The sequence below is a fragment of the Parasteatoda tepidariorum genome, chromosome 5 (genome assembly GCF_982258835.1).
Source record: "Parasteatoda tepidariorum strain Cologne lab strain chromosome 5, Ptep-v5.0, whole genome shotgun sequence".
In the NCBI taxonomy this organism is placed as follows: domain Eukaryota; kingdom Metazoa; phylum Arthropoda; class Arachnida; order Araneae; family Theridiidae; genus Parasteatoda; species Parasteatoda tepidariorum.
The window spans coordinates 33,491,207-33,513,634 of record NC_141759.1 but is presented as its reverse complement, the minus strand read 5'-3'; the positions used below and the strand labels follow the sequence as shown (position 1 = coordinate 33,513,634).

General features: G+C 30.6%; 1 protein-coding gene across 1 annotated transcript; it reads left to right on the top strand.

The window, feature by feature from the left end:
• Positions 1 to 3,904: 3,904 nt before the first annotated feature.
• Positions 3,905 to 21,275, top strand: LOC107446466 (carbonic anhydrase 2-like; the record flags this gene model as incomplete). Its single annotated transcript, XM_087165230.1, has 6 exons — positions 3,905 to 3,992; positions 6,417 to 6,584; positions 7,362 to 7,507; positions 11,975 to 12,034; positions 13,332 to 13,556; positions 21,140 to 21,275. Coding segments are annotated over 6 exons (816 nt in total), but the record flags the coding sequence as incomplete, so codon positions are not given.
• Positions 21,276 to 22,428: the final 1,153 nt, after the last annotated feature.

Below are 22,428 nucleotides of genomic sequence, written 5' to 3'. Positions count from 1 at the left end.
GTATATACTGAAACCTTTAAAATCTGACATCAATTGACATTCTGAGTTTGTTCTTTCTATTATTGTTTATCGGCAAACAGTTGTTTATCCCTCTTTTCATTTGAGATAACGATATCGGATAACGAAGTATTGAGGGTACTAATTATTATTGATGTGTCGTTTGCATGTTTACTCAAAATTTCGTCTTACATTACGATTGCGTCAAATAGACGCATATCCGTAGAGATAGGCATACCTCAAAGAGAATTTCATTATTTCAACGCTTTTGAAGAAAATAGACTTCAATATATATTTACCTCGTTCAACAGATAAAAGTCATTACAAGAGATAAAATAAAAATGCAAACGGGTTTGTAACTTTCCTTATAAAATTCGAAATGCGTCGTAATGACGCGTCCCTTAAACCTAGTGTTAAAAATCCTTTGTGTACCGAAAACAATGTTCATGAACTTTTAAACATATTATAACTTATTCAAATTTTGACTCTTTTTTTCTAACTTATGAGTTCTACAAGCATGGATAATTTTAAAAATAGCATTTCAAAATTTCTCTAAGTAAACATTCTATTATAAAAGTGCTAATTTTTTTATATTTTTGTAATTGAAACACGATAAAAGGAAGATTAAAATAAGTTCGTTAAGATAGAAAAAAAGGGTGTACGTAAGTAAAATTGATTAGAATCTTTGCAAAATTCACTAAAAATTCCTTCTCATTTATAGGCTTCTACTGTGTTTTTTCTCCTTATCTCTCTCCTCTGTTACGTTTGATTGACATCTACTCGAGCAGGAGTTTATAAAATACAGAAATACAGACCTTGTTATATAAAAAAAAATTCTAATATAATAGATAACTATTTAATTCTTAGAGTAAAAAAAACTATAAAGCGTATCTTAAATATTCATGAAGATGTATTTATTTTTATAAAAAAATTTTACTTTTTTGTGCTTGCGTTTTCTTACTATAAGAACGGAAATATTTAATAGTATTAAACAAAATTTTTAGAGTAGTTTATAATTAATAATAAAAAATTCATTTAGAAAATTCGTTAAAGATTGCGCAAGATAAAGGTTTTTAAATTAATCCTTTCATTCTGAGCATGCACGAAAAACATTAAAAAACACTTTCTTTATATTTTTGTTTATAATCGTATTTGGTAACTAAAGAAAAGAGTCCGATTTAAATATCTTAAAAATGCAAAAAGTTTCTAGCAAATTTCTAAACAGCTTTTGTACATTCTTTTATTTAAAGCTCTAGATGGTAAGGGGTTTTCAACCAACTTCATTTTGAATCATAAAACAAAATTTCATAACAAATAGTAATACCCTAGAATGATTGTCCGGACCACAAAATGTGAGGATATTTGCAATAAAACAGCTGGAAAAAAAGAGTGTGATCTTATATAATGTCAATGTCATCTTCTATACACATAAAAATGAATGTCAGTAAGTGTGCGTCATTTATAGACTCCTAGACCATCTAACCGAAATCGATAAAATTCCCCATATAGATAGTGTAAAGGAAGAAGGTCCCTGACGACATTAGAACCTTATACGACGAACCATTCGAACGGGATTAATGAAAAAAGTAAAGGAATTTTGTAATTGGTTCAGCGTTAGCCATTGTTTTAAATTTACATATAAGCGAATCAATTTTTCACATATTTTAATGATAACATTAGTGATAATTGCTAGCTTAAAGCTCTATTAGATAGAAAATAGTTTATTGCACGTATTAAGGCAACAAGCAACATTTAAAAAAATTGAAATCATTTTAGCTATTTGTTATTAAAAAACTTCGTGGAAGAACAAGGTAAGGGACATTTTCCAAGGAAAAAAAAAGTTGAATCTGAACTGTTTTACTATAAATTTATTAGAAGACTAGACTATTGATTATTAGCTTTATTTTATTTACCGCTGCCTAATTTGAAATGATAATCATGCAAGCACTTTTAAAACTAACGTGGATTAGTTATGTTAAGATTAAAGTGAAAACAAGATCGGTTCTGATGCATTAAACCTAGCCATATTAATGCAACCACTTTATTTCATTTTCTCTGATTCGTTAATTCCATTAAAAATGTCACTTTCTTCGTTTTACCATCAAGCTTTTAATGGTGTCGGTATATGCTTTTTTATTTTAATACATAATTTCGTAATGTTTCTCAGTACTGATTCAGCTAGTTTTTAATAAATCTTATTTAAGAGTACAAAATTAAATTAGTGGAAAACCTCTTTCTATTTAAGCCTTTCCCTCCAATGTAAGAAAAACTATTCAGAAAATTGCTCAAACGTTTTTAAATTCAAATACGATTCAAAATAAATTTATTATCTTGAAAAAAATGTTGTCAGCGCATGCGCGGTATAAAAATATTACTTTAAATACTCATATCTCGTGTAATTTGTAATTTATTATATTTTTTTTTAGCTTTAAAATGATATTTTTATTATTAATTTAAAATTATTTGAAAATTTGGCTGAATTTCATTGAATATATCTGCAGTTGTAAGAAAACGTAAGTCAAAATAAATAGTATTTTTTTAAGATAAAAATGTCGATATTTCCATGAATATTTAAGCTAGGTTTACGAAATTTTGTGCAGTTTTTTTTCATGTAATTGCAACGTAGTTGACATGAGTTATAAGCTAATTGCTGTATTTTTTGGCACAGGGTCTTCAAAGATATTTTAGTTCGAAATTTATTCCCGATCCCTGGATTCGAACTTACGTTCGTGGGAACGTGAGTCCAGCGTCCTGCCAAGCAGTCTATCCCGGCCCAAAATCTAGATTTCTTCGGATAAAAAATTTCCATTTCTAAGTGCTCAGAGATGCCAATTTGCTCCGCTTTGTGAAAAAGTAATTTTTAATGATAAATGAAATTTAAGTATTTTTTGTTTAGTTTTCCTCATTTTTAGTAATTTTTCGCTACTACATCTCAAAAATCCAAAGCTTTGTATAAAATGCAACTTAGTTGATTGGTGAATCTTAAAAGTGGGCGTAAAAATTTAAAAAAACTTAAGACTTAAAATGTAGGCGTTATTATCCTAAATCTAGGTTTTACTATTTAATTCGCTACCGATTTATTAAAATTTTTGTACCTTTGTGCAACAATGTACGATAATTAATGATAATTTTTGAAGCGAATGGACAACTTGTCACTTTTTTAATGTGTGACATAATTAAGTTAACTGCTTACCTATCATAAATCCAAAACATCCTTCTAAATTCCTGTTTTTTTTGCTCTGAAAATAAACAAAAACCGGCTCTGAAGCATGCGAAGAGGTTTTGCCTTTCTCAAATATACTCAAAGCAGAGTTTGTTACCTAATAAGTACAGGTTGCTTCTATTTTCTTGCTTCGGAGAGCACCTAACTTAAGAGGGAAAAATAAACATTCAAACATAAACAGTTAAAAGATTCCGCCCTGTTTGCGTTGTGTATTATCTACAAGCACATAAGTAAAGAACTGACAGCAGTAGAGTCTACTTTTTTTCTACTTAAGTTAGGCATTTTTTTTCAATGTGGCATAATCTATAGTGTTTGACTAAATAAACTTAGATATGAATTGGGAGCTAGCTAGATCAAAGAAAAGATCTACCTTAAAGATTCTTTAAAAGTCTTACTTGGAAGATGGCCCTACTCCATCTAAAAAATGAAGTCACAGTCATTGGGTCTTCATACAAGTCATTTTTCTTTTATTTTAGAATCTCCATCTTATTTTTACTGCCAAAAAGAAATCATACATATTAGACAATATGAAAATTAATCCCCTCAAGAATTTAAAGTTCTGTATCTTAACTTTAAGAAGAATGGGGTCGTTCAACAATTCAAATTGGGCTCTTATTTGAAGAAACCTTTTTACACGTTTATTTATTTAACATGAATGTTTTGAAACTATAAACTTATTTCTGAACTGAAATTTTGCTTATAGGATCAACAAATGCAGCTTGCCCTCTGGAAATAAGAGAGCAATGGAGTTATAATGCGCAATTTAAAAATGGTAAGTTGGATGTTTTAAGTAGATTGTGTTGGATGATTTACTGAAATTCTATGATTGCATTTCGTTAAATAATTAATATAAAGTTATGCACAAACTTTATAGATGACGCAATCTTGACTGATTCGTCTATAGAAAAATTGAAACACACTTTATTATTCTCAACCGACTTGTTGCTTAATTTTTCATTTAACTACTAAGAATCTATATATATAGGGAATTGTTCCTTCTATATAGCTGTCAATTTTAACCCTTATTTTGAAATTATCATCTCTCCATTTGGAGGAAGAAACTAGACCAACGTCAAGTCCTTGCTCATCCTTGGTATGCCAGCAAATCTGAAGGTGAACTTATGAAGTTTGAGGTTCTTCGAAGCATCTCAAGAATGCTTTGTTGATCCAGAACTTTAAGAGCATCAGATTAGAAATCGGCAAAAAAAAACTTCCCATCCTGATTAAACTACAACATTCCAGCATCTGCAAAGCTCATCTTAGACTGCTTCTACATTACTGCGGAAGATTTATTCCTGAAGACATCAAATGTTGTCTCAAAGTAAAATGAACGTTTGTATAGTTTCAAGGATCTGATTTGGAAAATTTACACAGTAGAGATAAGTCCTGCTACCACCTTTTTTGAGGAAAATGTGTTTTAGTTGTCAGTGGCGCCGTTCTTACTGCTATTGGCAGAGGGAGAGGGGTTTAAGAAAAAAATTCTTTTGAAAAAAACATTTTTCTTGGAATCTGATTTGATTCCAAGTACTAAAAACAGTATTGAAGAATATATTTTTACATTTATGTATAACACTTTTATACAAATAAGCAGTTGAAAAATTATTGCATGAGCATTTTTTCCAGCAATGTTGAAAGGTTTTGTCTTTAGCGCAAAAAGAAGAGAATCCAAAATAGGTATTTAAGTATATTTCTCTAATCAAATTTTCCCACAAAAGGGCAGACAGGTCGAGGAACTATATGGATGAAATTTTTGTTGTTTGTTATCCGAAAAAAAATTGCCAGGAAGACATTTTAGTGATGCTTTCACTGTAATCCCTTTCTGGTTTTATCTATTATTGTAAGCCTCAGTTCTTTACCTTATCTTGCCATCCTACCTTTGGTTTATTATTGCCTAGATTATATTATCTCTGATTATTGATTACCTGTTGCTATTATAAATAATTATTATTTCTTTTCTTATTATTAAGTTTGAAAACAAAGGGATAAGAGAAAAATTATTTTTTTTTATTTATTTATTCCTACGCAGATTTGTGCGCTCATTACAAGATGCAGCTTATAAGCCCTACAATTTTTATTGATATTCAGGAATGTTTTACATTTTGATATTTTTTATTATTGCCCTATAAGCATTCAGAATTGAATAATATTTACCAGTAATCAAGGTGTATAGCTATAAGTCCATATGTTTAGTTTAAAATTAAATTTATATATTAATATCAGAGCTGTTTCGCCAGGGAAAAGAGGAAAAAGAATGGTAGTAAAACAATTTTATATTTTCCTTGTTTTTGACTGGAGTAAAGCATAGTTTCCAACAACTACGGATTGTTCGTAGTATTTCATTTTCATATTTAAAGTGGTAATGAATCTTTAATAAAATTCTTTTTAGTTCTAAAATTTGTAAATTGAATTGAATATGATTTTGTCTACAACAAAATACAAATAAATCAATCTTATATATAAGAGCAAATTATTGAAACAGAGAGGAGTTTAAACCGTAGCCATTGTGAAAAGTCAAATTTATCTAAAATTCTAAAATTGCATTTCACTTGGGAAATACTTCCTCGGAAAAAGTAAAAGTTGGCAGGTCTGATAAAAGAACTCCTGTACACTAGCACTCAGTGACAGTTATAACATCTACAGGTCTGCGCAATGCCTCCTATAACTGAAAGCCTCCACGCGGTATTCTATAGTTAGTCCGATCAGACCACTATGGATGTAAACTTGTTTACGAAAGAGCCTTTTAATAGAAAATCTAATAAAAATAAGAAGTGATAGCAAATATACGTCTAATTTTTTTTATTTTAAAAATATAATTGGTTTGTTTTATTTACTTGTCAACCACCAAAGATTCCAATCTCAAATATAGATCATAACTTTCTCTCGATTACTTTTAAAATATAATGTGATTTCATGCGCACCACTAGTTCACTTTTTAAATAGTCTGCGCAGATTAGTTATAAAAAACCGTGTGGAGGCTTTCTGATGTAGGAGGTGGTGGTCTATGGCATATCTGGAAAAAAGTCATTAATAGTGGAAAAAATACGTAAATTAATAAAAGCTTTCATTTTACTGTATGAAAAATAGAGATACATGGTTTTACTACCTGTTTTTTTTAATCTTTTACGGGGTACAAACAACTTTGGATATTGAACTGAATTGCTATATCTATTCATAAAGTTTTTGTTAATAAACCTAGGTCCAAAATATTGGGGTGAAACTTTCCCAGCATGTTATGGACGGAAACAATCGCCGATTAATATTGTGACTGCAGATGTTGTAAAAGATGAAAATCTAGAAAGACTGCAGCTTACTAACTACGACAAACCACTTACAAGAGCTATTTATGAAAATAATGGAAATTCAAGTAAGTTATGTTTAGTTTCTAGACTGTTATTTGAACAAAAATAATAGTTAACTACCATTAGTTTAATTGCAATGCATAGTTTATACAGGGAAAAATAATACAAAATGTCTGGTAAGGAAGAAAAATCATGAGAAATGCGTACAAGATTAAAAACCGAAATCGCAATACAAATATGTCAGATAGATTTCAAAAGATGCATTTGAGGCCATAAACTCGGTCCCTAACTTCCCCTTTAGAGGCTTGTTGAGAAGCAACTTCAAAATCGCAATTGAGAATAGTTATTTTCATTGAAAATTTGGATTTTCCAGAAAAAATAAACCAATTACAAGTGTTGATATTTTAGTTCACAGAGGGCGCTTTTCTCACAGAATGAAACAGGGGTACCGTATCAGACTAAGGTGAATCGCATTGGAGGAACTTGGCTCCATTCCCCTTCATGGTACAATGATTTCCTTAATAATTAAAAACCTAAAGTTGAACGTGACGTTAATGCGAGAGTGAATTCCCTAAATACAGTGTTATATATATATATATATATATATATATATATATATATATATATATATATATATATATATATATATATATATATATATATATATATATATATATATATAAGGCGAGAGTAGCCTCCCTTCTTCCGCAGTCACTGATTGTACCCTTGCTAAATTAGTTATAAAACATACAGAGTTGTTTTAGGGATTAACATATGTTTCAAATTGTAACAGTTTTAGATGCGAAGCAAATAAATAATGTCAACTAAATCCTTATTTCTAGTTAAAGTAACTCCAAAGGATGATATCGTAAGATCTGTTGAAGTGAATGGAGAAAAGTTCCAACTTGCCCAGTTTCATTTTCATTGGGGAGACAATTATTACAGAGGATCAGAACACACAGTCGATAAGAAGCAGTATGCACTAGAGGTACAAGTTCTGACCTTTCCTATCTAGCAAAAATCTTATTTGTAACGAATGGCAACAAGCAAAATCACGCAGCCAATGAACTAGATGACAAATTTATGTCTACATTTCTTCTTAGCTTAGCTTCCACTTCTATCATATGAATTAAAATTCGCTGAAGAATTTTACACTTATATTGTTTCAAATTATAAATAAGATGAAGCAGCTAGAAGTGCTAAATAAAATATGCCTCACAGAATCTATTTATAAATATAGTAAAATATCATGTAATCATTAATTTTCGAATCAGATAAATAAGAGGTAAATCTAAAATAACAGTTTTCAAAGAGTGCATAAAAATACACTTTGAAAACTGTTATACACAGTTAAGACTGATAAAGTTTCAGTTAAAGTAGTTACGTTTTTCAAAGTATGTATAAAAAAAAATTTGAATACTGCATTACAAAGTTAAAATTATTTAAATGCACCTATTAACGATACTCACGATTTTAAAATAATGTGTAAAAGCACTCTTAGAAAACTGTTTACATAGTTAAAACAGATTAAATGTACTAAATTAAGGTAAAGACGGTATTTAAAGTTTCTATAGAAGCACACTTTGGAAGTAGTTGAAACTAGTTCCAAAGTGCGCTGTTGAAACTAATTAAATTTTTTACTTTTGACTGACCACTCCTGAAATTGATTAAATTTATTCAATTATAGTTGTTATGGTTTTCAAATTGTGTAGAGAAACACACTTTGAAAACGGTATTACAAAATTTTATCTGATTAAATGTATCCATTTACGGTTGTCAAGGTTTTCAAAATATGTATAAATACACACTTAAAAAACTGTATAACACAGTTAAAACGGCTAAAATGTACTCAATTAAGAAAAATATAGTTTTTAAAGTGTCTATGGAAATACATTTTGGAACACAGTTAAAACTGATTAAATTTATTCAGTTATAGTAGTTAGGGTGTTCAAAGAATGTATAAAAACACACTTAGAAAACTATATAACACAGTTAAAACAGATTGAATGCACTCAATTAAAATAAAGACGGTTTTTAAAGTGTGTATAAAAGCGTATTTGGAAACCGTATTGCACAGCTGAAACTGAATAAATTTTCTCGGGTATTATTTCGATCATAAAATTTTCTGCTTGCTTTTAAATGTTTCTTGAACAATTAATTTTAAACAATTCTGAAAAACAAACATTTCTAGAGCTCCAGTTCAAAATATTATCAGGATCAGAAATAGATCTAAATGAAATTTTAAAGAGGTGATTTATGTGTAAAATAATATTGAGATAAAGATCGTATGGACTAAATATTAAGCTGAATGTTTAACGGTTGGTCATAATTTCTTATCGTTGAAATTTTTCCTCAAATTTTTTTAAGCTTTATAATAATATTGAAATGAAAATGGCAAAATAATAAACATCAATATTTTCTGCATGATTATTAAACGCTATCGATTTTATTTGTATAAAGATGAAAACTATTCAGCTTTGGTACAGTTCATAGGAAAAATTTGTACGTTTTGGTCCAAATTTAATTTAATAATTTCTTCTTCAATTTTCAAAACTAGTTTCAAAAACGATTCTACCAGGCTATTGCTGACAGTTTTCGAAAAATTTTTTTCACTTTACACAAATAATGAACGATTGAAATTATTTTTCGTTCTGCAATCTTTTTAGGCGGGTCTTTCCTTGCATATAATACATAGAATTGCTACTAGTTTAAGTTTCGGAAAGTTTCTCGGCCACTTTAATTTTTTTCTTGAAATTATGGCAAGGAACCTAATCTTGTTGAAAAACATTTTATTTTCGGAAAAGAAACATTCTATTATTTTCTTATTTCTTCTTATTATTTTCTTGTGTTGGTAGCTGTTGATTTTTTTTAATCCCTGGAACTAAAACATGTCCATAGTTAATCAGGCACCAAAAATATGTATCCAACTCAATGAAAAGATTGCCAAAATATGTGCATTTTTAAAGATGAAAAATATTGCTGGGCTTCCAAAAGTCCACCAAAAATATTGAAGTGGTCTCAAACTACTCATTAAACGCATCTGAAGTTTTCCTAAGAACGCAACCACTTCAATTTATATAATTTGATTAAGATGAATCAGACTTCTACATATGAAATAAGTTTCCAAATCTTTATAGCGATCTTGAAAATTAATTGATCAGCTTTTTAAAAGAACAATAAATATATATTATAGCATAAATTTTGCTTCCATTTTAAAGATTGTGGCGGACTTTTGAGAGACCTGATACTGTTTATTTGAAAAATTTACTAAAAATAAATTAGCTGGTATAAAAGCGCGTGTATATTTGAAAAATATACATTATGAGCTAATGCATTAAAGTATGTGTGTATTTGTCAAATATATATTTAATCCAGGATTCTTACCGACTAAAAGAGTAAAAAAAAATTGTAACAAAATCGAAACAAGTAGCATACTTCATACTTTTTCAGCAACCCAACTTTTTAAAATAGAGATTATTTTAATAAATAATAATAATCATTTAATAATCACAAATTCTTTTCTATTGCTCGAAATTAAAATCATTACAATTTACAATTGAAACCAATCAGAAATTGCCTAATACACACATGTATACCTATTGCTAAATCAACATTTTAAACGTAAATCTGTTATAACGCAAAAAACTTGCTGGTGATTATAAGTCATTTCAATATTAAATGAATCTATTCATTATGACGATTTTGATTTGTTCCATTTCATCCAATACTCAAGTTCTCCAATATTTTATCTCTTTAAATACAGTGAAACCTTCAGGAAGGACCACCTATGTGTAGCAACATCCTCTATTTACGATCACTTTCGGTAGGGCGTTGGGCTCACGTCCGAGAGTTCGAGGGTTCGAACCCCACCGACCGAAGGCTCCCCGTATAGTAAAGAGACTGATGCATGTTAAATCTGTCGAGTCGCAAAAGTCCTCCATGTTACCATAACAAATCAATACCTATGGGGGTACTGGATTGGAGATCGATCGTTCTCTGATTCAGGTCAAAATTACGATCTGTGGATGAATGAATGGATGTATGAATGAGTCCACCCTACAAACGGGTGTGACGCTTGGTGTGGCAGAAGTCAATTTCTTGGCCATAGATGGCGCCACTCGAAAACAAGAACAATCGCACCCGCTCTGCCTAAACAGGCATACGTCAACAACGTAACGGAAATTTTTCTTTCTACTTTGTGCTGAAGAAAACCTTTAGTAGAGACTATCAGAACCTCTCCCAGCTAGCGGACGAACCTCTGTACCAAATGCGAAATCGGTTGAATAAGGAAACACGAAAATATATCCACACAAAAAATGATAACAAAGCAAACAAGTAAATTAAAATGTATTCAAAATATTTGAGTGACGCTCTTATTTAGAGAGCTCTTTTAAAATAAGCATCTCAAACGAACAAGATTCTTCTGAACATTTAAAGCTAACTAATTTTTATTATATAAAATTAAAGGCAAACTTAAGCTTAAAACACAATTATTTATTTATTTAAAATAGTTCTATCATTTATAAATGTTAAATTTGTTTTTCAACATAATTATATTAGTAGGGATCATTTTTATTGAGGCTAAAAATTTTATTGATCGGGAGTTTTATTAATCCCGTTAAATATTTCATGACGTGAACACAAGTGGCGTTTCCGCACTAAGAAACTGGTTAAATTTAAAATCGTTTGCGAAAAATCATGTGCCTACGATAACATTCTTAAGTCAATGGAGGTAACCACTATAAACGACCAACCTCCATTAACACGTTGAGCGCCGCGTCAGCCATCGATGGCTGACACTAAAATTAAATTTAGGCTGCGTCAACCACCGGTGGCTGACACTGAAATTACATTTAGGCTGCGTCTGCCACCGCTTGCTGACACTGACCTTTAATATAGGCGGAGAGAAACAGCTGGCTGACAGCGTATAACATGATATAAAACTATAAAATTCGCACTATTTTATGGAATTGCAGAAAATTTATTCAAAATTTGCTTAGTTATTGTGATTCTTGGTTTAATAGATTCAATTTAGTAGATTTTTATCCGCCACTATTTTTAAACAATTCGTAGGCATATATAATTCACCACTTTTATCAGATATGTCATGCTAAACCATTTATAAACTAGCAAAATCTGTCTATATTTGCAAATTTAGTTTGTAGTTGTGTGGCGAGACAAACGAGCCATGTAAAATTAGCGTGGCTCGTCAAAAAACTCTACTATCACAGATGCCCAACGTGTTAAAGAGCAGTTTATTGTGGAACAAAGATCGGTCTCTCCCAAGAGGTTTCACTGTATAATTAATGTTCTTATTGTGTTTCACAGTTTGGTTACCGCAGGTGGATAGCCTACCCGCGAATCGGGTTTGCTGCCACTGTGGTAAAGAAACACATACCCTTCACTCTGGTTGCATGCAAAGTTACTTGCTTTAAATGATATTCTTATTTTGCAGTTACATTTTGTGCACACAGATGCAAAGGGACGCATTGCCGTAGTTGGTGTATTCTTTAAGGTTTGTATGCAATTGCACAACTTTATTAATATTTGATCAGAAGTGAAACAATTTATTCTAATCCTAATTTGTTTTAGATTTTTGTTACTGACACGTGGAATCAGAAATTAACTTTAATAACGCATAGTATAACACTGATAGTTTATATACATGTAGTGTTTATATACATACATTATATGTAACGCATATAGTTTAACACTGAATAGCAAGAATTTACCACTAAATAATAATAGTTAATTATTTTTTTTAAGTCTTAATTATTTAGCTTAAGGCTGTTTTTCAATGTCTCCATCGTATATGAAATGATGTTTTTTAGTCGAATAATATGCTATTTTTATAACTGCTGTGAGCTTGCAACTGCTACTCATGACTGCTGGATCAAGTTTAGCCTATCTAAAGCCAGCTCTGTCTACGCTTAATTTGAAAATTCCGCAAAACGTCAATATGGAGAAAAGTCACAGATTTGAGAAAATGAAAAGCGTTTGTGGTTTAATTCTTTAATATTTAAAAACTTACTCCAGTGCTGGATTACCTGAGCTCATAAAAATTTACAGGATAAGGCAGTGATTTTGATCTTTTTCATCTATGTGGGAAAATGTAGCCAAATTGACGATATTTAAAAAAATTTAATAACCTTTTAAATGCCTAAGTTATTTGTCTCTTCTAAAGGCCAGATAATTCTTCACAGTGAAATTATTTATGTAATTTAAAATCATCGCGAGTTAAACTAAGTTACTTAAACTATGGCTTTTTTATTTTCGTTGGCAACAAAGTTTCGAAAAACAGTATTAGAAAGTCTACCGAAATAGCAATTGGAATTTCTTGTTGATTGCCATGTTAGAAATTACAAACTTACTCAATAGCATTGCTTCAAGTGTAAGTTACTTAAGCTATGACTTTTTTATTTTCGTTGGCAACAAAGCTTCGAAAAACAGTGTTAAAAAGATTATCGAAATACCTTGTTGATTGCCATGTGAGAAATTACAAACTTAATCAATCGCATTGCTTCAAGTGTAAGTTGCTTAAGCTATGACTTTTTTATTTTCGTTGGCAACAAAGCTTCGAAAAACAGCGTCAAAAGGATTATCGAAATACGTTGTTGATTGCCATGTGAGAAATTACAAACTTAATCAATCGCATTGCTTCAAGTGTAAGTTACTTAAACTATAGCTTTTTTATTTTCGTTGGCAACAAAGCTTCGAAAAACAGTGTTAAAAAGATTATCGAAATACCTTGTTGATTGCCATGTGAGAAATTACAAACTTACTCAATGATTTTTTTTCTTTTTTTTTTTTAGTCAACCATTTTCAACAACACTGGTATGCGACCAATTTCGAATATGCTACAATCCCTTCTGTATAAGGGTACGGAATTAGATGTAAAAGGTGATATCAACTTAGATAAGTTGGTCAAAAACGGTTGCTCTTACTATCGTTACGATGGTTCTCTCACAACTCCTGGATGCGATGAAGGGGTTATCTGGATAATTTTCAAAAACCCTCTTAGAATTGGATTTTTACAGGTATACCATGATTTGAGAAAAAATAAGTAATTAATTAAAACCAATAAATTTTAATTTTATTATTTGGACAACAAACTATTGAATCTCAGGATTGCCAACTTTCTTAGGAAATTTCCGTAATGCATACCTATCATTTTTCCCAGTGGTATTAAAATGGAATTAAAATTTCAACTTTAAGCAAACAAATACGTTGTATTTGAGAGAACGTAAGTTGATAACCATGATAGTAGCGCATATTAATATATCTACTTAATTTTTCTAAGAATAGTGGTGATTAAAATCATTAAAAAATTGAGTTTATAAAAGAAAAAATAGTATATATTTACTACCACTTTAAATATGAAAATAAAATCTTCCGGAAAATCTGAAAGAGTTGGCTGGTATGGTAATGTATGACCCGTTGTTTCTTTAAAGTAATTTTTAACAGCATTACACTTAAATGATTCAAGAGGTCGTATAAAATGTACTTCATTCAAGCTTTTTCGTAGTGAGGTTTTTAAAAGGTTTACAAAATGACCAAAAATTCTTAAAGCTTTAGATTTTAATTGCCAACCACTCCACAAGATATTTTGCAATTGTATTTTAGAAGTTGGCAGCTCTGGAATTTTACGCAACAGCCACCACATTGACTGCTGACCTTAACTCTTTCGCGCCGACTGTCACAAATACGTGCCAGCATAAAACCGTATCAACCAGGGTAAAAAGATAAAACTAGAAAGAACAGTAGTTCTTTAGCAGTTTATTTGTGGGTGGAGTTATAATTGTTTGATTTATTTAATTCACCATTACTTTGTTCAAAATAAAACTATTTAGTTATACTTTGAATTCACATTGATTATATATATGATTAAACTAACGATAATTAAAGTAAAAGCAAAGTAAGCCTGTCAAATTAGAAACGACTACATTTAAGTTACCGTTGTTTATTTAATTACAACTTGATTCTGATTTTGTACGAAAGCTTTTCTGAATCACCCGTCCCCAAGGAGTTAAAATCCTACTACAATTATCAAATTAAGCATGATGGATGGGATAGGGGCTGGGTGCCCAGCTCAAAAATCAAAAGAAGAAGAAGAAGGAATTTTATGCTTCACAATAATTTAAAATTTTAATACTTCACATGTATCATATGAATTGTAGAGACGCTACAGGTGATAAAAAATGCAAAAAGCGCTGGAAATTTAATTCATTTCACTATGACTTACATTGCATATTTTAATCTCTTTAATTAATGTCATGAATTATAAATCGCCCATGGCACCTCTGGAAATCTGAAACATTAAAATTAATTAGTTAAGCTTATATTGTTAAAGTCGACGACGACGATCTGTGGTTGACCAAACCTCTTATTCTGAAATTTTGCCCTAGGGCAACTGGTACTTTTGGTATAGATAATATTATTAAAGTCGCAAACAAATTTTTATATAATTTTTGATTTATAGGAAATTTACTAGTATCTTATTAGTCTGGTTTAGCCAATTTAACAAATATTTACTTTTTTTATGTAATTGCAGTAACCTTCTATATTTAAAATATGGATGAGAGTTTGTTGTCCATATAAATTCACAGCTGCTCAAATCCACATTGGGACCATCAGAAGATGATCACAATGAAAATTCAAAGCTTGAAAGAAAGATGAAAACTGAAATATAGATGAAATTGGTCCAATTAGAAAAAACTGAATAATTTTTGGATGAGACCGCGATACTGTTCAAGACTTTTTCGCTCACAATTATTTTTTTCAAGTTAAAATTTTTATAAATACGTCAGAAAGCATGAAAAAGCTTTGCCAAGGAAATTAAATTAGAAATTAAATGAAATTGTGAAACAAATGTTCTTTTTTTTCTTCACTTTTTTTAATTCTTGAGATAGATTATAGAGGTTAAAGCTACGCCGTCTTTCGCGAAGAGTCATATTTTAAAGATCTGCTAAAATATATACAAAATTCTATATGTTTTAAAAGATTTTGCATTAGTTACTACTAACTGAAAAAATATTTCACAAACACTTCGAATGTTTGAGATGACGGTAAAAATTAAGCATTTTAAATGTACAGTGCGCGAAGAAATAAATGGATCCTGAATAACTTTTGATCTAATGATTGGATCTTTAGGTTCTAGGACTCAGTCTACTGGTTCAAGGGGGTGACCTCGAATATGCTATTTAGTTAGTGAGAACGATATTTTAAGCACTGAAATTCGACACAAAAATGTATTTTCTTTAAATAAACATGTGTTTTTTTTTTCAATTTACAATTACATTCAATTTAAAATTACAAATTATATTCTTTAAAATGACGTAAAAAATTTTCAACCTTACAATTCAAAAATTTTTCAACTATTTTCGAATAAAATAAGAAAAAAATAATTAATACTTACTAAAAGTTACATTTTGCATAGAATTATCATTGGACAAACGAATTATATAATTGCGGGAAAAAATTTTCAATTCCTTTGAAACGTTCCCGAGATATAACGAAATACCAAAAATGTAAAAATAACATTAAGGGGATCCAAACTTACGACCGCTCTCCTGACCACACTATTGGGACATTATTTCCCAGATTGTGGCTCTCAAAATTCACTCGAGCGATCATGAGTTCCACAGATACTGTGTGGTACTAATGGTTACTTTACTCCCTCCGGAAAACAAGCTTTAAATAAAATAGTTTATTAGAAGCACCAAATTATTATTTTTTGCTTTTGTTTTCAGTTGCATGAGATTTTTGAACGGATCTCAAAACTTTTGAATCGGTCGTTGATTATAAAGCTGCAATCTGTTTCTCTCAGCAAGTTACAGTTTTTATGCAATTCAATAATCTTTTCCTAACCAGAATTTTTATGAATTCACTCGAGCAAATAATAAATGTCGCCACTTCTCTGCTTCGTTGGGAGTGGTAGGAAGAAGGCGATAATACGATGCAATACGATAAGGTCTTAAATGTTATTTAGTCTTAAGTGTTATTTTCAAACAGACAGACAAGTGTATGCATGTATGTAAGCCTGTACGTTCTTTATAAACTTGTACATTAAACTTCTTTATAAACTTGTACATTAAACTTCTTTATAAACTTGTACATTAAACTTCATAAACTTGTACAAAGCACAAACCAAACTGAAAATATCATTTTGAAAAAAGTATGTAACCTTAGAAGCAAAAGCTAATTTCAGATTTGCATACTTGCCAACTTTTGGTTTGTTCCATTATGTTTTTTCTCAGTGGTAGTAAAATAGAATTAAAATTTCAATTGTAAGCAAAATAATATGTTGTATTTTAGAAAGCTTTAATTACAACAATGATAGTAAAGCATATTAATCTATATACTTAATTTTTTTAAAAATAGTGGTGATCAAAATCATTTGAAAAATAAGTTTATAAAAGAAAAAATAGTATATATTTACTACCACTTTAAATATAAAAATAAAATTTTACGCCAAATGCGTAAAAGTTGGCAGGTATGGATTTGACACGTTCAGGCCGGGTTGACCCACCGGTGGGTCCATGGCTGAAAGCCCTTATATAGCAAGACATTCCATTTTCGCATTTTTTTCGAGAAAAATAAAATATTTGTAACTATCAAGATTTCTTTTATAATTCTAGTCTATATATGAAACTGCCTATATTCCAAGGATAAAGTGGATATTGTTGAATAGTTTTAAAAATAATAAGTTAACTCCTCCCGAAAACTAGTTATAACTGAAATGGTTTTACTACCAGACTTTCCTCTTTTCCGTCTCGCTTTCACCCCTGGGTGGGTCACGCTAGATTTTCTCATTTTGGCGCGCATCATCATCTTGGCGGAGTGAAAACTGGTAACAAATAAATTTCATTTTTTAGTTTTTTTTCCGGGAATAATGAAAGTCCATAACTACCAGTTGTTTTTAACGGATGCATTTTTTATATTGAATTGCTTCTTCGCCGTAATAAATTTCCTTACTAGTGATGTGCCAATCGATTCATTTAAATGAATCGATTCTTTAGAATCAATTCACTAAAATGAACGGTTATATGAATCGATTCTTTGATTCTTTTTTTAATGGTCGTTATAATGGAAGTCTTTATAAAAGGTGGTCGTACAAATTAGTTTAGACTGTTTTAGTATTTGAATTAGTTGATCTAGGTCAGGGGCTCTCAATATTTTTCTGCCATGAAACTCTAAATAATTAACGTTCTTTCGGCGGAACACCTGATAAAAGTACTATCTCGTGTAGCCGCTGTAACCTTTCCACGGAACCATAGGGCTTTACGGAACACCAATTGGGGACTATTAATTTAGATCTTAGGCTCTAGGGTGCAGAAGCAGAATATTCCAGTTAAGTGATCAGCCGAATGTGGCTAAAAAAAGTGCCAACTAGCGGAGCCCTTGCAATTCTTGACGGAACTCTAGGGTTCCATGGAACACCATCTGGGAACCACTCTTTTACATCTTACACTCTAGGGGGCAGAAGTTGAATGTTCTACTTGGGTGGCTATAAAAGTACTATCTCGTGTAACCGCTGTAACTTTTCCACGGAACCATTGAGCTTTCCGGAACACCAAATGGGGACCATCAATTTGGATCTTGGGCTCTAGGGTGCAGAAGCAAAATATTCCAGTTAAGTGGTCAGCCGAATGTGGCTAAAAAAGTACCAATTAGCGAAACCCTTGCAATTCTTGGCGGAACTCGAGGGTTCCATGGAACACCATTTGGGAACCACTCTTTTAGATCCTATACTCTAGGGGACAGAAGTTGAATGTTCTTCTTGGGTGGCTATAAAAGTACTATCTCGTGTAACCGCTGTAACTTTTCCACGGAACCATAGGGCTACCCGGAACACCAATTGGGAACCATTAATCTAGATCTTGGACTCTAGGGTTCAAAAGCAGAATGTTCCACTTGGGTGGTCCAGTTGAATGTGGCTATAAAAAGTACTAACTAGTGGAACCCCTGTAATTCTAAACGGAACCCAAGGGTTCCGCGTAACACCATTTAGGAACTGCTAATCTAGGCAATGCTAATAATTTTTTTAGAATTTTAATATTTTTATTTTTTTTTAATATTTGTTTGATTCATCAATTTTATTAAAAAATAACTATTTTTTTAAAAAAAATTGTTAATATAAAGACCAATAATGAATAATAAAGATATTCGTAAAAAAATAAAACGGTTAATTCACTTACAATAATGAAAAAAATTCAAATTGTATAACGTGAAACAAAATAAAAAAATAGTTAAATTGCGTTTTAAAACTTAAAAAATTAAAACTTGAAAAAGTGAGAGGATATGAATTGATATTCAATAAGTTTGTCTAAAAGTATTCCTAACAAAAAAAAAAAGAAAAGGGGGGAAAAAAATAAATAAATGAAATAATTAAAAATATCCCTCCCCCCAGCAGTAAAAGAATATTTACTCTAAATACTCACATTTTTCGCAATAAACAGTTTTTCAATCATTAAAAAAATAAATATTTTTTTTTATCTTTTCGTTAAAAAAAGAAAAAAAAAAAAAAAAAAAAACTGTTTTTTTTTTCTGAAAGTTTTTAGTTACTTGCCCCTTTTCATAACCCCCATCCCTCTGAAGGCATCTTTTAATTTTAGAAAAAAAGATAATAGCGAAAAGAATCGATTCGTTTCTCAAAACAGTTCTTTTAATGTTAAAAGATATAAAACCGCTCAAATGAATCATTTAAACAGTTCAGTGAATCGAATGCAATGTTAAAGTACAGGAAAACGACTCAAAAGAACTGATTGGAAATCCAAATCAACTCTTTGAGCCGATATCAATGTTAAGAGATACGAAACGACTCAAATGAATCGTTTAGAAGTTCAATTCAACTCTTTGAGCCGATTTCAATGTTAAGGGATAGGAAACAGTTCAAAAGAATCGATTCATTTGGCTTTATGATTCTTTTAATGCTAAGAGATAGGCAAACAGTTCAGTGAGTCTTTTATTCGACTCAACTCATTTTCAACCAATCAGAGGATCGTTCATTTGATTCTCGACTCTTTTTCTCTCATTCAGTTCATTTTCAACCAATCAGACATTTGCATTCATACGTAAGTTCATTACCCAATCAGCGCAACGGTTTCATTTTCTATGGCTCTCGCTCCTTGGCATAGAATAAACGATAACATAAAACTCTGCTTTGCTTCATATTTACTGAAATTTATAAATTGAAAATTAACCGTACGAATGAAAAAATTCGCTCTTTAATATTTAAGGATTGAAAAGTAATATCTGACCTTTACAGCATCAATATCTTTTTTATTTGAAAGTAAGAACCGAAACTGGAGAAGACAGCTTTTCAGTTGTTGTTGCCATTTTTAAATTGTTGTTTATCAATAGAATTTATTAATTTCGTAGATGAAAAGAAAAAAAAAGAGAGTGATGCATACCTTTCACTGCATCAGAATGCAATATGCATTGCATTAATAGCATTTTCAATTCCCTTCATCCTTCAAGTGAGTTCATTTTATTAATCACCTCCGGAAACCGGTTGTGCGCAAGCATTGACATCGGGGTCATTCTCATTGGATGCGATTTTTCCGCTTGCGAAAACTCTCACACATACGAGTAACTTATTGGCAAGTTGTTCGCATGTAAATATTTTCAACCAATCAGATTGTCATTCACATGATACTCGAGTGAGAATGTACCTGTGTCTATTCGACTGAGTTGGGATTTTAGCAAGCTCCAATTGTATAAACGAAATGCTGTATCAAATGCATATGCGGATGTTTAGTAAGTATAAGTACTAACTCTGAATAAGCTTATAAAGTGTAGAGTACATAATATTGTCAAAAAAAAAAAAAAGAATCGATTCTTTTTCAAAAACGAACTTGATGAATCGATTCACAAGAAAGAGTTGATTAAAATATCGATTCGTTCGTTTTTCGCACATCACTATTCCTTACAGTGAATTGTTATTGCTGAGAATAGATAAACTCCTCCCGAATATTATCTAATATTGAAATAGTTCTTCCATCAGTATTTTCACTTTTCCGGCGTGAGCGTGTTAGGCATACCCTCCAACTTATAAGGATTTTGAAAATAATTCTTTCTAGTGGTAGCGAACCAAAGTAGAAATTTTTAAAGCAAATGGATCTCTCATAAAACTTTTATCAGAACTTAAGAATCTGGCCATATGGCCTGCACTTTTATAAGTAATAGTGGACAAGTTACGCTAAAATTAATTTTTTTTAAATATTAAGACATTAATTTTGCTACCGTCTGAAAAGAAGATTTCTGAAACTACGGAAATTCCGTAGCAGTTGGAGGGTATGGCTAACACTGTTAGGTAAGATTAATTTACATAAAAATTTGTTCCCAGTGTAATCTTTTCCGTATTAGTAGTTAGGCTTGTTTTAGTTTGAAGCTTAATGGAAATAGAGTGAAAAATTAATATTTTTCACTGTATAAATTTGGAAATTTTTGAAAAAGTATTACAATAAATAAATTTGTCTTTATTACACAGTAGTGTTGTCTTAGAAAAGTTATTTTCTTCTTATTCTTTTTTTAAGTCACAAAAGTTGTCATTTGCTGTTCATGCATTCAGCCTCATATATTTACTTCTTTTACTTATTTACATTTTTTTTTTTTGCAGCTTACTGAATTCCGGCAGGTTTATTCAGTAGGAAAAACTAATGGGGTGGACATTAGTGAATGCAAAATAACTGGTAATCACAGACCAATTCAACCAATTAACAGCAGAACAATCAGATCTTCAGTATGAAATAATTAAGGAGCATTTTTTATACATTAAAACTGTTATTATTATATTAATTTGTTCAATAATGTATTAATACAATTTTGATGCCAAACTTTTAGAGCAATTATTTCTGTAAAATTATACATATAAAAAATGTATTCTGTAAAAATGTTACATTTTTTAACAAAAAAAAATGTTTAATCAGGTTACGGCAGGTTCATGAATGAGTAAACTAAGAGATTGGAAAAAACATAAAAAGAAAAGAAGAGACTTGTGTTTGACAATTCAGAGATCAAATATTAATTGCCATCCTTGTTTGTGAGTGGGAAGGTCAAAAAAACAAAAAAAGATAAAACGTTTTTGACAGCTATATCAACTCAGAATCGGAAATGTATCGTGAATATAGTGCGATGTTTTAATTAACACAATTAAGTTTATTTTCTATTGTATGCATATGTCATTATTTCCTTTCATTGGCGAGGCTATCTTATTCCATAAATTGCTTTGGATTCAATATATCTGTTATTCAAAAAATATTTATATGTTTGTTTTGAGGATTAATACATTTAAATGTTTTAGGGGTAAGTTAAACATTTTAATAAGTAGAATTTTTTTTATATAGTATGATATTGAAATTAAATTATAAATGTTTTGATGACATATCAATGATGTATGAATAATGATGTGTGCTTATGTAGGAAAGAAAAACGTTTATTTTTGATTTTTGGCATCGTTCGTAACGTACCTTTTTAAAAAATGGGAATTGATCAAAATGATCTTTTATAAAATTTAGCATTGCTTAAAATGTGTGTTTAACATGGTCTTTCAAATTTTTTTCGCAAAGGAAAATAAAAAAGCCATAGATTAAGTCTTAGACTTTAAGCAAAGCAACATTTTTAACACGTTGAGCACCGCGTCAGCCATCGGTGGCTGACACTGGACTTTCCATTTAGGCCGCGTCAACCACCGGTGGCTGACACTGAAATTACATTTAGGCTGCGTCTGCCACCGCTTGCTGACACAGACCTTTCACATAGGCTGCGACTGACAGCGTATTAAATGATATAGAACTATAAAATTTACACTCTTTTATGGAATTGCAGAAAATGTATTCAATATTTACTAAAAGAAGTTATTTTATCGACTAAGAGTTCTGTTATAGATTGGGGGTGCCATACATATTC